The following is a 16,668-nucleotide window of genomic DNA, read 5'->3' on the forward strand; positions in this document are numbered from 1 at the left end:
CTTAAGGTCCCGTCGTCCGGCTCAGACTTACCATTGCTCCTGGTGGTCTTTGCGGGCCTGGATGACTGACTAGATGTCGGAAGTGTTTTCTGTAGCAGCTCCGAGCAGAAAGCTAGAGGACGCGCCAGCAAGTGTGACCAGTGTGCGTCCACAGTGCAGTGTAGGCGGCAACAGAGTCAGGGGCAGCTCTAGGCTGCAGACTCAGCAAAGCAGAGCTTATCTGGAGGGGGCGGGGAGGGAGGGGAACGCTGTCGTTCATGGGACTGTCGAGAGAGCTATGACTTAGCTTGTGGTGAGAGGGCCCTGGAGGTGGGAAGAGAGAGATGTCGTCTAGAGATGACTCTACAGAAATGAAGGCTCTGCTTGGCCACAGCTGACAAACTATGTGTGAGCGCTGCTAAGCAGTGAGAACTTTCCAGCAATCAGATGTTTCAGAGCTGCTTATCTAGTGATAGGCTGGCCCGTCTGAGTAGCTACTGAGTGAGTGTCTCACCGTTGTCTCCTGAAAGTCCAGGTTGGCGTGGGGATTTTGGTAGACATGTGGTCTCACTGTGTAGCCCCGTCTAGCCAGACCTGGCTTGCTTCTAGCTGGATTTAAAGGTTTGCACCACCATGGCCAGCCCTTCCTCGGGGATTCCAACCAGGGATGTCGCTGTGCTTCCTGTGCACAGGCTTGGTGAGATACCTCACTCAGGGAAGGACTGACGCCACTGTAGAGCAGAGGAAGTGGTAAGATGTGAAATGTCATCAGAGTGGAGATGAAATGAGAAAATGTAGAGGGATTGGGTCAGAGAGATGGTCACCAGGTAAGAGTGTTTGCCTTGTGAGCCTAACAATTTAAGCACTTCCCAGAATCACGTAAGAAAGCCAGGGCTCACATCTCCAACCACAGCATCCCTAAAAGTGAGGCCAGAGATGGTGACATAAGACCACCTAGTAGCTCTCGGCCTGCTAGTCTGGAGGACACAGCAGGGCGGGAACAGCATCAGAGACCCTGCCTTCAAAAGGCGCAAGGAGAGAACAGACTACTCAAGTTTTCCCCGCCTGCACATATGTGCTGTGGCCTGTCTTTGCTTGTACTCACATGCACACACTACACATACTCACTAGTTGGTTAGCAGCGCGTCCTGCTCTTCTTGCAGAAGACCTAAAGGCTTCCTCACACCTCACACCCAGGTCAGCTCACAACAGTCTCGACTCCATTTTCTGGCCTTAGTGAGCATGCAGACAACTACACACACACACACACACACACACACACACACACACGCACACGCACATACACAGGGGGAGAGAGAGAGAGAGAGAGAGAGAGAGAGAGGCTTGCACACTGGAACACACACATTTAACTAAAATTAAAAAAAAACGTTTAAGAAATTTTAGATAGAAAATTTAGGGATGCCCTTTCTGGCACAATCAGGGATTAATCACTTCCTCTGGGAACATCTTGACCAGGAATGTAAGTGGGATGAAATTCAGAATTCAATCACATGAAAGGAGACTAGTAACTTTGAGAATTTCTGTTTTGATGGGCTATCATTTATCTCTGCTTGTCTGTTTGCTTGATAGGCTTTCTCTGTGCAGTCCTGGCTGTCCTAGAACTCACTCTGCAGACCAGACTGGCCTCAAACACAGAAATCCACATGTGTGCTGGTATGTACTACCACCACCTGGCTTTATCGGTGAATTTTAAAATTGCCTGCTCAGCAAAGGACACCTACCCCATCTTGTTAAAATAACCCCCTGCCTCTTTCCATGACACATATGGCCTACAGCCTGTGCAGCCTGTGAACTCAGTTCAGAAGAGCTCACGCTTTCACTTTTCAGTAAGATCTCACGATTTGGTTGTTCACCCAAGCAGCTCGTGACGACAGACAGGTGAGCGTGTTTGGGAAGGAGTGTGAGGCGAGAGATCCACTGTCTTGTTTCTCATTGGGATTTTTCCCTGTGGGTCTCACTTTGTACAGCCCTCTTGTTCTCAGATCTCTTAGTTCACGAGCTTCCTTTTCCTAAATTTCAGGTGCTGTCGAGGGGTGAGCTTTCCACTAATTGAGGTACCGGTCACTCTGCTGTTATTCTCCGTCCCAGCCTCTGTTTTTCTGACTTTTAAATGGGATTACGATAGCAATGGCTTTTGTGGTGTTTAGAGACAGGGTTTCTCTGCATTGTTTTGGAACTCGCTCTGTAGATCAAACTAGCCTAGAACTCAGAGAGATCTGCTGGCTCTGCCTCCCGAGTCCTGGGTTTAAAGGCGTGTGCCACCAACACCTTAGATGATTTTTCTCAGGTGTTGTGCCCCTTTTTTTTGAGGTGGGGTAACTTTGTTGGTTTAGTGTGCCTAAGAGTCTGTCTCTCCCTCCGAGACAGATGCCAGCATGACTGACATCTTTATGTGGCGTCCAGGGATGCAACTCAGGCCCTTGTGTTTGTGTAGTACTTCACCAGCTGAGCTCTCTCCCTGTCCTTTCCCGAGCTTCTGCAGGAAGTGAACGCCATAAATAATAAAAGCAAATGTTGCATAGTAAATGTTTGTTGTTATTTGTTAAGGGCATCCAAAGGACATCCAGGACTAATTATATGTAGAGTTGGACAGACGGCATTTGGGCGAGCTGGGAGAACAACGCTGGCTTCTCAAGAAAGGAAGGGTGGAGACAAATCCTTCCGCCCCACTCACAGGGATTCCCGGCTCTGTGCAAGAGCAAGTATGCTAATTTGCTCTCTATTGCTGTGATAATGAAAAAAGAATCACGACAAAAAGCAACTTGAGGAAAGGGTTTACTTAGCTTACATACTCTGATCGCAGCCCACCATGAAGGGAAGTCGGAGCAGGAACTCTAGGCAGGAACCTTAAGTAGGAGCTGAGGCAGAGGCCGTGGTGGCAACGGCTTACCGGTTTGCTCCTCATGCTTGCTGGTTTGCTGGGCCCATTTGCTTATACAACCCGGGACCACCTGCCCAGGGTTGGCCTACCACGTCGATCAAGAATATATCTCCACGTTTTTGCCTCCAGGCTAATTTAATGGAGTCATTTCCCCCAATTTAGGGTCCCTCCTCCTAGATGACCACGGCTCACATCAAGTTGCTAAAAACACGTGAGATGAGGGGAAAGGTAGTGGCCTCCCAGCCAGAAACTCATCTGGCATCTCACTAGGCTAGAGTGAGCCAATGGCTTGAGGTCTGATGCTACATCCGGTCAGGAGTGGGGCTTTTCTGGATGGTTCTAGGCCATTCGAGCACTGCACAGTTTGTCATTAATGTAGGAGAAAATGGCTTTACAGAGGTCCTTTCCTGTGATTTAGGTCAGATGCAAAGGACAAGGGCAGAGTTCAGGACGAAGTCCTTGGTGATGGAGGAGGAACAGGGCCATAGCGCAAGATCTCTTCCAGCTCAACTTTTTCTCTTCTCCATCTTAGCCTCTACCTCCCTGTCTCCTCCGATCCGGATGCCTACCCTCTTCTCTGAAACCGCCCAAATCAAGCAAAAATGCAACAACTATTTAAAAACACCCCCACGATCCCCTCCCTCCACTACAAACATAAAGGAAACCGTACGTTCTGTGTCCTAGGTCGCGTGCCCTTTTCTGGTGCATTCTAACGAGAAAAAAAAAATTCCAGGTTGCAGGGGGTGGCGGGGATGGAGGTTACCCTTCTGCAAAGAAATCCTATTGCTAATGTTCTCGGCCTCGGGCCACCTCTCCAAACCGAGCAAATGAACTGCAGATAAAAACGCATCTCAGCAGTAGAGGCTCTTCAACCACATTCCAGGGAGGCCTGGGGCTCCGGTGACTCAAGCTCACGGGGACGAGCCGGGAGGAGCGCTCCCGACTTTCCTGGAACCCAAACGTCCTAGGATTCTCCTTCCCCGGCTCCCCACACTGCCGGTCCCTCTCCCTGACCCAGATCATCCCCCCACCCTTGGTTCCCGGAGCCCAGAGGGGCCGTGGGTTCTTTCTCCGCGCGCTGGTGCGGGTAACACCGCACCTGTGGGCTCCCGGCTCCGGTCGCCTCCCGTTGCGTACGGGCGCAGCTCCCCGGGGCTCCGCTAGAGGTCTCTGTCGGGTGGCGAGCCGGGTGGGCGGGATCAGCTGACTCTCCCCGGCTGCGAGCCCCGCCGCCGCGCTCCTCCTGCTCTGTCAGTTTCCTCGGCGAGAGCGGAGCAGCCGGAGCAGAGCGAGCGCGGGGGGCTCCCGGAGACGGCGGCGACGGCGACGCGGACCCAGGCAGGGCGCGGCGGATCTCCCATTCGCACACAGAGCACTCGGTGCCCCGAGCGGGATCACGATGCTGTCCAGCCTGGCACTGCTCCTGCTGGCCGCCTGGACCGTCCGGGCGCTGGAGGTGGGTGCCGCGCCTCGGGGAAAGGGACCGGGGAGGGGAGGCGGGCGCCGGGGAGGACCCGATCCTCCCCACCCAGCACGGAGCTGGAACGGTGAGAGGCGGGGGACTGTCACGGCTATCCCCGCTCTTCGCCGCCCCCGCCTGCGGGTGCCCTGCGCATCGGCGTCTCCGGCCCAGCCCTGCCCGGGGACGCTCTGCCCCACCGGTGGAGAGGGAGCGGGTGAAGCGCCCGGGCTCCCCCAGATCCCCGCCGGCCCCGGGGCGAGGCTGAGGGCGCCAGCCTGAGCACAGACCCCCCCCCCCGACCCCTCCCTGCCTCGAGAGCCGGTCTCGGGGATGCGAGAGACTGAGCCAGTCCGTGGGGGGAAGGGGACACGTGCGGGGAAACTGAAAGCGCAGTCTCCGAATGCGGTGCCCAGCGAGGAAATCGCCGCCCTTCCCCTTCCCCGGGTCCCTGGCTTGGAGAGGGGACCTCTCTGGACGCCCGGGGAGCGCCTGGTTCCCCTTTCTTTCCCACCCCCGCCCGACTTGGCTGCGAAGCTGCTGGGCTTGGCTCCCGGCGGCCGCGGGCGGCGGCTGCTGCCTGCGCAGCGACCCTCTCCGGAGCGGGCGCGGGGTCGCGCGCCGCCTTCCTCGGGCAAACTTTGTGCATTTCCGCCTCGCCCTTTTGTGTTGAGTTGCAAGTGTTGGGGGGTGGTGGGGAGAGACATCGGAGAGCGGCGGCCGCCCGGCACCGTCCTTCACGCTGGACGTCCCGGGCTCTCCGCTGTACCTCCGGTTTCTTCCAGAGACCGGGAAGGTCCCCGGGAACAAAAGCCGCGACACCCCGCCCTCGCCGTCCAGGGCGCGGTGGCGGAGCCCGGGCAGTTTGTGCGCCACCGCGGCTCCCTTCCCCGCGCTGCGCGTCTGTCCCCGAGGGCCCGGGGGTGCTGCTGGGGCCCCGTGGTCTCCCACCCCCGCATCGCCACCGCCTGGCGTCAATCCTGTGCGGGGCTGCAGAGTCCTGAGAGAGAGAGAGAGAGAGAGAGAAAGAGAGAGAGAGCCCAGAGTGAGGCGTGCGTCTGGAAAGGGCAGTGCCTGGTGGTGGGGAGGTTGGGGCTCCTGCGCATCAAGGGAGGCGTTTGTCTGATTGAGGTGGGGCCTCCTGAGGACAGTTCTGGGGACTCTAGCTTAGTCATCCCGGGGGGCGCGGGATGCTGGGGAGGGTCCTCAGGGTCTTTTTTTTTTTTTTGGAAGGGTGCAGATAAAAGGGTCGAGTAGAGTGAAGATTAAGACGGAGAAGATGGCGCCTCTGCAGTGCAGCAGAGAAAAGCTGTGTGGAGGCTGCAGCCTGTGAAATCCACCCACCACTAGGTGTATAACAAGTCTTCCCCATTCATCCAACTCTCCGACATCCAGCAAAAGGGTTGTTTTCCTTTTTATCCAGAGATGCCTGGAAGTTGTTTGCGAGGCAGCTGGTTGTATTTCGCATCATTTGTTCCCTTTTCTGCATCTTAAGTATTTGCAATATCCCTTCCCCGTAATACTCCCCTTTCCCCCCACCTCATAGTAATTTTCCAAAATAGCAATTTCCGGATGAGTGCTTTCCTGTAATTCCATGGGGACTGTCCAGGCAGTACGAGTTTTTATTTATTTATTTATTTATTTATTTATTTATTTATTTATTTATTTTTAGTCCTTAATTTGCAAGGTCATTGAACTTTTCTCCCCTCTTTTTTTTTTTTCACCCACATGTGGCTCCAGGGTCTGGAAATCACCTCTGGCTGGTTAAAACAGGTCTTTTAGGAGTCTCAAGAATTTAATGTTCCATTTTTTAAAAAGCCATTTAATCAAGGAAATTCTGATGTCTCTGATGACCTAAAATTTTAATTGTATAATCATTGTTTTTCAGATTGTCTTACTATATAAAGACTCAACCAAGTAATTAAAAGCATAACTTTAATTTTTGAAGCTCGTGTCAAAACTCAAACACTTATTTTTCTTGGGCATTTTTAAAAATATATATATATATTTTTTTATATAGAGGGTCAGGATGTAGACCAAGATAGATGCACTGGATTTCTTTCTTTCTTTTTCTTCTTTTTTCTTTTCTTTTTTTTTTTTTTTTTGGCTTGTGCAATTGCATATCCTTTTCCTGCCAACCATTTGGAGATTATCCCCTGGATATCGTCACCTTTAAAGGGTGAATGTAAGACTCTCCTCACTACCTTTTGTGAATCATTGGAAGGCTAGGTAATTCACACTAATGAGGCGTGACAGAGGCTTGTGCATGTCCGTGTCCACTGAAGCCACGGAATTATGAGTTGGCTGCCTTTTGTAAATCCCAGAATATAGGTCTGATGCAGGTGACTCTGAGAAAGAATCAAAGTGACCCAGGGTAACGACGATGGTGCCTCCTCTTCCAGGGAATGGGCATTACCTGGTTTGACATATCCTCCCCCCCCCGCCCCCGCCTGTTGAACGGAGGCACTCGCTTAACCTTCTTTGGTTGCTTGTTAATTTCCTGCAAGTTTTGTTTTCTTGTGTGGAGCTGACACCTATCAACTTGCCTTGGTAGTGGTGGCTCCTTGGCGGCCTGGAAACCTGCCGAGTGGTGCTGCTCTGAGGTAGAAGCCTACACACACAGCAGTGAGGCTGAGAGTTTGATGGGCAGCCATCAGTGGGAAGCCATCATAACTGGCAGGCCGTAAATGCTTGTCTTTCATTGCCCCAAAGTGATAGCATCCCCCACCCCCCACCGCACTTGCAAGACCCTGAGTCCTGCAGAGCCGTTGAAAGTTGGAACTGAAGAAATGAAGAGGTGTCTACAAGATCACGACACTGAATTAGAAAAGACTTTTAAATGGGGGAAAACGTAGGATCAACTGGCTACTTACTGAAGGACGTGAAGATAGCTTTATGGTTAAGGTTCTCTCTTACTGTTATAGGGTCCCCGTTTTAAGTTTACATCAATTTTCTGTATTTGTTTGATAATGAAGATTATCAGTCATCCTACATACAAGGGTGAAGCAAAAGGTACTTGGTAAAACAATGTACATTAATTACTTCTGCAAAAAAAAGGTTGTTTTGGGATTTCCAAGGCATCTTTCATTAATAAATTTCTTTTATAATCTCTGTCTTTTATGTCAGTCTATGCAAGATGAGCCTGCACAAATATACTTTAAATACCAAGTTACCAGAATGTAGTGTTTATCTGACTGAATGCACTTACTAACCCCCACTGAGTACAGAAGTATGTAGGGTGAATAAAACATGCACGTAATTATGAAATAGAAATGTTGTGTACAAAGCACAGATTAAGCAAAAAAAAAAGTTTACAGTAAGTGGTGTACTGAGAAAGTGTTACAGGATAAATACCTATAGTTAAAAAGATTAAAGGGGTGATCGGGTGAGCTAGGCCTGGAGCATTTCCTGGTTGTAAGCTTTCAGCCGGGTTTGCTTCCCAGGCCTGGGGAATGAAGGTTAAGAATTCTCATGGCTGTATTCGTCACACACAGACACCAGCATGTACACGCAGGGCCTTTGTCTTATCTGTGTTCTTTGAGCTTGTTTCAGAGCCGGGGACAGATAAGGTTTCACACAATGAAAGACAGAACAAGTGTGGAGTTCAGTTTGATTCATCGCCTCATCTCTTCATCAGGGAAAATTTTATTGATTTATTTCTAGGCCAAATCCTGTCTCAGCTCTGATCATCTCTACATAGACCCAAACTGTCTTTTCCTTCACGGAGACAGAAAATGAACAGGAACTGTTGACAGGTGTGGGCCGGACTCTGGAGCTGGGTGGAGAATTAGAAACGAGGAGGAGGTCAGGGTTGAGAGCAGACGAGATGGATCCTCTGCACCATGTTAACCAGGCCAGTACACAACAAAAGGGAGCTTCACTCTCCAGCAGGGAGGAGGGAGGCGAACCAACTTTTTAAAGAGTTCTTCTATAAAGAGCATGGCTTTGATAAGAGTGAGTTCCCAGCCGTGTTTGCATGGTGGAAACATGGAAGGTTTGTTTTTGTTTTTGTTTTCTGTGTGTGTGGCGCTGGGATCAAATATGGAGACTTAAGCACGATGGGCAACTGCTCTACCACTGAATTACATCCATCCCAAGGAATCATGGGGATTAAAACAAGCAAAAGCCCAAGAGTGTCGCCAGGGTTCCGCACGGTGCATCAAAAAGAAATCCCTGCGAGCAAGGCCTGGCATAAAGGGGAAAAAAATCTTTGCAAAATAGAAACAGGGATTTTGAGACCAGTTACAGATGGGCCAATCTGAACCACATTCAGGACTCAGCAGGCTGCTCAAAGAAGCCAAGTCATGCCAGGAGGCTAGGGTGTGCAAGCAGCAGGGAGAAGGGCACAGGAAGGCACAGGGCATGTCTCCATAGTGTCCCCTCTCCTCAGAGCTGATGCTCCTCGTGCTACCTTGGTGGCCAAGACTGTAGTCACATCCCACTCCGTGGTCTAGATAACCTTGTGGTCTCCGAGGAAATGGATCTCCCTTAGTATACACCTGCATTAACACACACCTGCATTAGTATACACTTGTATTAGCACACACCTGCATTAGTATACACTTGTGTTAGCACACACCTGCATTAGCACACACCTGCACTAGCACACACCTGCACTAGCACACACCTGCATTAGCACACACCTGCATTAGCACACACATGCACTAGTATACACCTGCATTAGTATACACCTGCATTAGCACACACCTGCATTAGCACACACCTGCACTAGCACACACCTGCATTAGCACACACCTGCATTAACACACACCTGCATTAGCACACACCTGTGTTAGTACACACCTGCATAGCACACACCTGTATTAGTACACACCTGTATTAGTACACACCTGCATTAGCACACACCTGCACTAGCACACACCTGCATTAGTATACACCTGCACTAGCACACACCTGCATTAGCACACACCTGCATTAGCACACACCTGCATTAGCACACACCTGCATTAGCACATACCTGCATTAGTATACACTTGTGTTAGCACATACCTGCATTAGTATACACTTGCATTAACACACACCTACATTAGCACACACCTGCATTAACACACACCTGCATTAGTATACACTTGTGTTAGCACATACCTGCATTAGTATACACTTGCATTAACACACACCTACATTAGTACAAACCTGCATTAGCACACACCTGCATTAGCACACACCTGCATTAGTACAAACCTGCATTAACACGCACCTGCATTAGCACACACCTACATTAGTACAAACCTGCATTAGCACACACCTGCATTAGCACACACCTGCATTAACACACACCTGCATTAGTATACACCTGCATTAGCACACACCTGCATTAGCACACACCTGCATTAACACACACCTGCATTAGCACACACCTACATTAGTATACACCTGCATTAACACACACCTGCATTAGTATACACTTGAATTAGCACACACCTGCATTAGTATGCACTTGAATTAGCACACACCTGCATTAGCACACACCTGCACTAGCACACACCTGCATTAGTATACACCTGTACTAGCACACACCTGCATTAGCACACACCTGTATTAGTACACACCTGCATTAGCACACACCTGTATTAGTACACACCTGTATTAGCACACACCTGCATTAGCACACACCTGCATTAGTACACACCTGCATTAGCACACACCTGTATTAGTACACACCTGTATTAGCACACACATGCACTAGTATACACCTGCACTAGCACACACCTGCATTAGCACACACATGCATTAGCACACACCTGCACTAGTACACACCTGCACTAGCACACACCTGCATTAACACACACCTGCACTAGTACACACCTGCATTAACACACACCTGCACTAGCACACACCTGCACTAGCACACACCTGCACTAGCACACACCTGCATTAACACACACCTGCATTAGTATACACCTGCATTAGCACACACCTGCATTAGTATATACCTGCATTAGCACACACCTGCATTAGCACACACCTGCATTAGTATACACATGCATTAGCATACACTTGCATTAGTATACACCTGCACTAGCACACACCTGCACGATCACACGCTTGCATTTGTGAGGGCTTGGCCAGCAGACAGTGCTGTTTCCAAGTCCTAACCTGGTTTAGGGCTTTGGCTTTCATTCTGTTGTGTTGTTTTTGTTTGTTTACTTGACTATGCCATCTTTTCCTTTTCCTAGTGGGATCCTAGGTACAAGCCATGGAAGGCAGATTGATGGTAATACTGTCTCTTGCAAGTGCTGGCTAATGCTATAATCTTCTGCATCACACAGTGTGTGTCCCACACTCCTGAGTGGGTGGGAGGGCGCGCAGCAGGCTGGCAAGGCTAAGGTGAGGGAATGAGCATGCTCCCTGAATGAGAAGCAAGTATATGCAATTACGTGTATTATATTTCAGGCTCTGTGGACACATTCCTGAAGGAGCAATGTTACGTAGCTCTTTCCTCAGTTTAACATGGATTGCTTTGGAGAGAGACTGCTATTTACTGTGAAAAACAATACTTGGTCATTTTTTTTCCCTCCGATCCTAGTAGGTTTGACTGGCACCACCTTTGAGATCAGAATTCACCCATCGTTGGATTAGAACAACTGACGTAGTAACGTAGTTTAAAACAGATTTTTTAAAAATTGTTTATTTTTAAATTGATATATTTTGCAACTAGTTTTTGAAGAAGGGTTATGTCGTGGAGTAGCTAGCTATTACAGAAGAGGGCACAGAGAACTTGGGTTCATAGACAAGTAGTGGGCAAAAGAAGAATATTTTATTTAGATTTATTTTGTGTGGCAACATTTTTATTTTTTGAGATGGGGATCTGCTCTGGTTAGTTTTTGTGAACTTGACACAGACTAGTTACCTGGGAAGAGGGACCCTCCATTGACAATTGTCTCTATCAGATTGGCTTGGAGGCAAGTCTCTGGGGGAGCACTTTCTTGATTTATGATTGATGTGGGAGGGCCCAGCCAGCTATGGGCGGTGCCAGTCCTGAACACCAAGGTAGTCCTTGGGTGTATAAGAAAGCAGGCTGAGCAGTAAGCAAGCCTCGGGGTTCTACATGGCTGTCCTGGATGATGTGATGTGTGTAATGTGTGTGATGTAATAAACCCTTTCCTCTTCAAGCTACTTTTGGTCATAGTTTTATCACAGCAACAGCATCCAAGTTACGACAGGTTGCCCAAGCTGACCTTGAACTCCTTGCCTCGAGACATTCTCTGGCCTCAGCCTCCTGAGTGGCTAGCCTACAGATTCATACCGCTGTACCTCTGAGGGGTTATACGGTGAAGAGGCATGCAACAGAGATTTAGAACTAGAGCAGCGGACAGTGCTTTAAAAATTAGTTTGTACTGTCATTTTAAGGTTGTGTGTACGTGTGTGTGTGTGTGTGTGTGTGTGTGTGTGTGTTATGTGCACATGAGTGCAGTTACCCGTGGAAACCACAGGCCTTGAATCTCCCTGAAGCTCGAGTTACAGGCGGTTGTGAGTCTCATGGAAGAAGAGAAGTGCTCTTAGCTGCTGAGCCAACACTCTAGCCCCCAAGATGAGCTATTTTTATTTAAAGCCCATCTCCTCTGTGGAAAGAACCGGAGTTAACATTTGTAATGTTGATTTTGATGTCAGGAGGCATGAGAGTAATGTTGAACCACTGAGTGTTTCTCACATGTACAGAGGACAGCATTGCATGTCGATTTTTGTTGCTGTGACACAATACCTCAGACAGTCAAATTAAAAAGAGAAAGGTTTGCCTTGGCTCGCAGTTTGGAAGGTTTCAGTCCGTGGCTGGTTGGCCACATACGGCTGGGCCTCTTGTGAGGCTGGATCTGTGACAGAGACTATGTGATGGGTACAGCTGCTCCTGTCCTGACTGGAAGCCAAAAGGGGAAAAGAGACCAGCATCCCAAGGTCCTCTACAGGGGTATGCCCCTAGTGGCCTAAAGGTTCTCAAGAAGTTCCCATCCCTTAAGTGCCCCACCACCTCCCGACAGTGACCCTCTGAAGACAAAGCCTTTAACCCACTGGCCTTTGTGTTATGTTTGTGATTCCAACTATAACACACATGGATCCAGACACCAAATGGGAGTGAGGTTGCTTCAGCATTCTGGGTGTTGTTTCCCTGGAGATACTGGCCGTGGTTACGTTTCTGTGCTTTTATAAAATGTGGAGAGCAGTAACTTATCAGTTTTGAGGATTAAATTGTTTAAATGTACTCAAAACAAGTACATAAATGAATGTATGTTAATATGTAACTTGATGTATGTACCATCATAACTAAGTGTTGCTACTTTTATAGGATGGTAATAAATGAATACATTTTTTCTTATACATAGTTATGGAAAGCTAAAAGAATTGTTGTGGTATTTCACTTATTAGAGTAACTACCTCACTTGCTGTCTAATTAAGAGTAAGAGGAAATTGGCAGTTAGTTCTCTACAAGGATGAATGAATTTACCCAGGTATGGCACATGCCTTAATCCCAGCACTGAGGAGACAATGATAGAACAATAGAGAATCACAGGTTCAAGCCAGCTTGGTCTACACAGCAAGACTGTGTCCAAAAAAAAAAAAAAAAAAGAAATTGATTCAACTATGAAACAGTCTAGGTAAAAGTTTTTCACACACCTGCTATAAAATATTATTTATTAAATATGTGATTTTTCTATTTCAGTTGGAGTTTTGAAAATAGTAGGATAACTCATGTCATGCTCCTTGAAGAATTTAAGCTGTACTGAAAGGTTCTGGGTTTACACAAATGGAAAATGTTCATTTTTAATGCTGTGCAAGCTAGCAGCCTTCTGTGTGTTGAACATAGAACCAGTTGATGCACCGGCTTGATTGTAACGGGAAGCTTTTTCCTTGAGTGAAGCCTTCCCGCCACCCTGGTTCTAGAGCCACATCAGTCCCAAATAAACACACAGGAGGCTATATTAGTTATGAAGCTGTTGGCCTTGCTTGTCTCTTACTGGCTAGCTCTGCTTTAAGTAATTACCCCATAATTGTTAATCTAAGTATGTCTCTTACCGAAGAATAGTTCCGGGCTCCTACCCCATGGCGGTTACATGTTGACTCTCTTGTGTTTCTCCTTCCCAGAATCCTCCTGGACTCCTAGTCCCACCTATCTAGATTCCTATTGGCTCAACAGTGCTTTATTGACAAATGACTTCCCCAACACTTGATTATTAGTGCAGCTTGTTAATTGGGCGTCTTTGGGTGTGAGGAGTTGTGGACAGGCTTAGTTTGGTCTTCAGCTAAACCTTTTCTATAAAAATGAATCATCAGGCTTCACCAAATAAAGTCGGTCCTAGCATGGAAGGCTCAATTGGTCTTCACTCAAGACAGGACATGAAGGCAGCCTTCTTGTCGGGAAACTGGACTCAGAGTTTATGTAACGGTTGTGTTAGGACCAACATGTCTTTAAAACTGAACTGCACCCTATGACTCAGTTAAAAACCATGTTGAACGCATCAGCAGGTTTGCCTGTGCGCCATTTTCCCTCTGTGTCAAAATTAGTCTAATGATATTTGAAACTTTTGGTGCATAAATCTGAGATTCTGTGGTTAAATTGTGTTTGCAAACAACATGGAAGACCGAGAAACAAAGGCCTTAGGAGTGCCCATGAGTTCTTCCGAGCCAGTGTGTGTTTAGTATTTGGATCGGGGCTGGTTCTGCTCTAGATGGAACTACAGAACCCCTACTGACTACTCGCCCTACTCAGAGGAGTTACGGGGAGGAAGGAGAGATGGTCTCAGCTCAGAACTTGGGTGGAGGGTAAGGAACACACATAAGAAACGAGTAAATTAAACGCAGAAGAAATGGTTTTGTAGACCATGGGTCCCGAACTGAGGACAGCAATGGACACAGAACAGCGCTTGAATCTCCTTGTTTTCAGGTGGCCATTTTTTTTCCTTCTCTAGTCCAAAAGATATTTCAGATTAGAATTTAAATCTATTTTGCTTTTGGTGATTGCATGGTTATGAAACTGTTCTTTGGTTCTTTTACTCAGAGAATCACATTTGTTCTGTGCTCTCGGCTTCTAGAGAGCCACATACTGTCTCTGTCTTCCTCGGAAACAGTGAGGCTTCCTAAATGATAGTGACAAATCACTCTTCCACCTTAGAGGACACTTGGGAGAGTAAGAGACCCGTCAGAGGAAGTCACTGGTGTTAAGTGAAGAAATGCTCTCGCTCTTGTTGCCTTGCTAAATCTCTTTAATGACAGTCGTATATCTTAACCCCATGGAGACATTTTGCAGGATGATAAACACGAGACTTAATCTTACCCTGGAGGGATATTTATGTGTTTAAGATGTGCACTTTCATCCCTTGTTACCAAAATCGCATTTGCTCAGGTTTGCTTTGTCTGTACAACCTACTTTTTAAAAAATTAATTAAAGTTACAATGACTGTTTTATAAACACACATTACTAGATAAATAAATTTCAGTGTGTGTATTCATTGTGACTGTGCCTCACAAGGACGCTTTCACACAAGTGTGCGCTGTGTGTTACGTTTTCACACGAGTGTGCGCTGTGTGTTACGTTTTCATACGAGTGTGCGCTGTGTGCTACGCTTTCACACGAGTGTGCGCTGTGTGTTATGCTTTCACATGAGCGTGCGCTGTGGGTTACACGCAAGTGTGTGCTGTGTGTTAGGTTTTCACACAAGTGTGTGCTGTGTGTTACGTTTTCACACAAGTGTGCGCTGTGTGTTACGCTTTCACACAAGTGTGCGCTGTGTGTTGATCATATTCTCCCCTTCTCTCCCCTCCCCTCCTCTCCCCTTTCCTCTTCCCTCCTCTCCCTTCTCCTAGTTCCCTTTTCCCAGTTAGCTTCCTTGGTTCCCCTGGGCAGTGTTACTTCCACTTTTGAGTCATGCATGCTTGTTTTTCTATATCCACATGAGACCTGGGAACCACAGAACGAGAGAAAGCATACGGAGTCCTTCTTTCTGAAACTGACCTAATTAACCCTGTGATAGTTATTTTCATTTTCCTCCATTTCCTTGCAGGCAATATAACTTCATTCTTTATGACTGAAAAACATTCCACTGTGCATATTCACATCTTCTTTAGCCATTCCTCTGTTGGAACCTGGGTTGGTTCCATAACTTAGCTATTGTGAACATTTCTACAATGAATGTTAATATGTCTGCACATACTTAATTTATTTTTGTTGTTTTCTGTGCTTGGGATTGAACCCAAGGCCTTGTGTCTACTAGGTAGGTATTTGACCACTGAGCCATATCCCTAGTCTTAAATTTCATTTTTAAAAGATTAATGGTTGCCAGGACTGGTGGCCAGGCAGTGTGGCACACACATTCAATCCCAGGACTCTGGAGACAGAGGCAGGTGGATCTCTGTGAGTTCAAGGTCAGCCTGATCTATAGATCCAGTTCCAGGACAGCCAGGGCTACACAGAGAAATCCTGTCTCAAAAAACAAAACAACAAAACAAAAGATTGCTGGTTGAGGTTAGAATACAGTTCATTGAATCTCATCATGGCGCCTTCATGGTTATGTGTCTCATGCTCCTCCCCTACATTTCATTTTAAAATGAATGGTCTTATCTCTCAAGACTTGGCGGTTAATTCTTTTTATTCTTTTGAGACACGGTTTCTCTGTAGCTTTGGAGGCTGTCCTGGGAGTGCTGGGATTAAAGGCATGCGCCACTACCTCCTGGGCTTGGTGGTTAGTTCTTATCTGTTCCTGTTACTGAACAATGAATTTTCAAAAGCACAATTACCTCTTTTTTCTTTTACAAATACATTACTCACATACAGTATCATTTATAAGCAAAATGTTCAGTGTAAATAAACATAATTTCGCAGCCATATGTAGTTTTTAAGTGACTTTTAAAAAAGTCCTCATCTTTTAAATGAAACAGTCTTTTTGAAATCTCAGCATTTTGGAGACTGTTACTACAATTTACCAAATGAAATGTCATATTTTATAGCAGATATCCCCCATCCTGGTGTTTAATTGCTTCTTATGGTGTGTCTAGAACAAGTATAGTATTATCATTACAGTATATTAGTTTGAGATGAAAAGTTCTTCAAACACTCCATATAAATGTTCAGATCTGAAGATTAATTTTAAGAATATTTGATTCTTGCACATTACATTAAGTAACTACATTTAAAATTAAAATCCAATATTTGTAGAGAAGTTTCTGGCTAAGTTTTCTTGTCTGGTATGTTAGTTACTTTTTTGACACTGTGATAAAATACTGGGACAAAACAATTTAAGGAAGGAAGTCCCATCCCATCCCCCACCCTCACTCCCCACCCCCACCATGCTGAGTTTGGAATCTAGGGCCTCATGCA

At 47.1% G+C, this 16,668-nt stretch overlaps 1 protein-coding gene and 1 long non-coding RNA gene across 7 annotated transcripts in view; both read left to right on the forward strand.

Moving 5' to 3' along the window:
- The first annotated feature begins 1,693 nt into the window (after positions 1-1,693).
- LOC121141758 lies at positions 1,694-2,512 on the forward strand. Its single transcript, XR_005878693.1, has 3 exons — positions 1,694-1,878; positions 2,021-2,054; positions 2,368-2,512. It is a non-coding gene; the product is annotated as an uncharacterized LOC121141758 (long non-coding RNA).
- Positions 2,513-4,125: 1,613 nt separating this feature from the next.
- Positions 4,126-16,668, forward strand: part of LOC101836288 (amyloid beta precursor protein) — a 213,964-nt gene continuing 201,421 nt past the window's right edge. For 4 of the 6 annotated variants that reach the window (XM_040750549.1, XM_040750550.1, XM_040750551.1 and 1 more), the window contains exon 1: positions 4,127-4,337. In XM_040750549.1, the coding sequence (XP_040606483.1) occupies positions 4,281-4,337 (57 nt within the window). In that variant the 5' untranslated portion in view covers positions 4,127-4,280. Of the gene's footprint in view, positions 4,338-16,668 lie in introns of all 6 variants that reach the window. The other 2 variants (XM_040750547.1, XM_040750548.1) reach the window with 1 other exon arrangement.

Source organism: Mesocricetus auratus, unplaced genomic scaffold (assembly GCF_017639785.1).
Source record: "Mesocricetus auratus isolate SY011 unplaced genomic scaffold, BCM_Maur_2.0 Super-Scaffold_100008, whole genome shotgun sequence".
Lineage (NCBI taxonomy): Eukaryota > Metazoa > Chordata > Mammalia > Rodentia > Cricetidae > Mesocricetus > Mesocricetus auratus.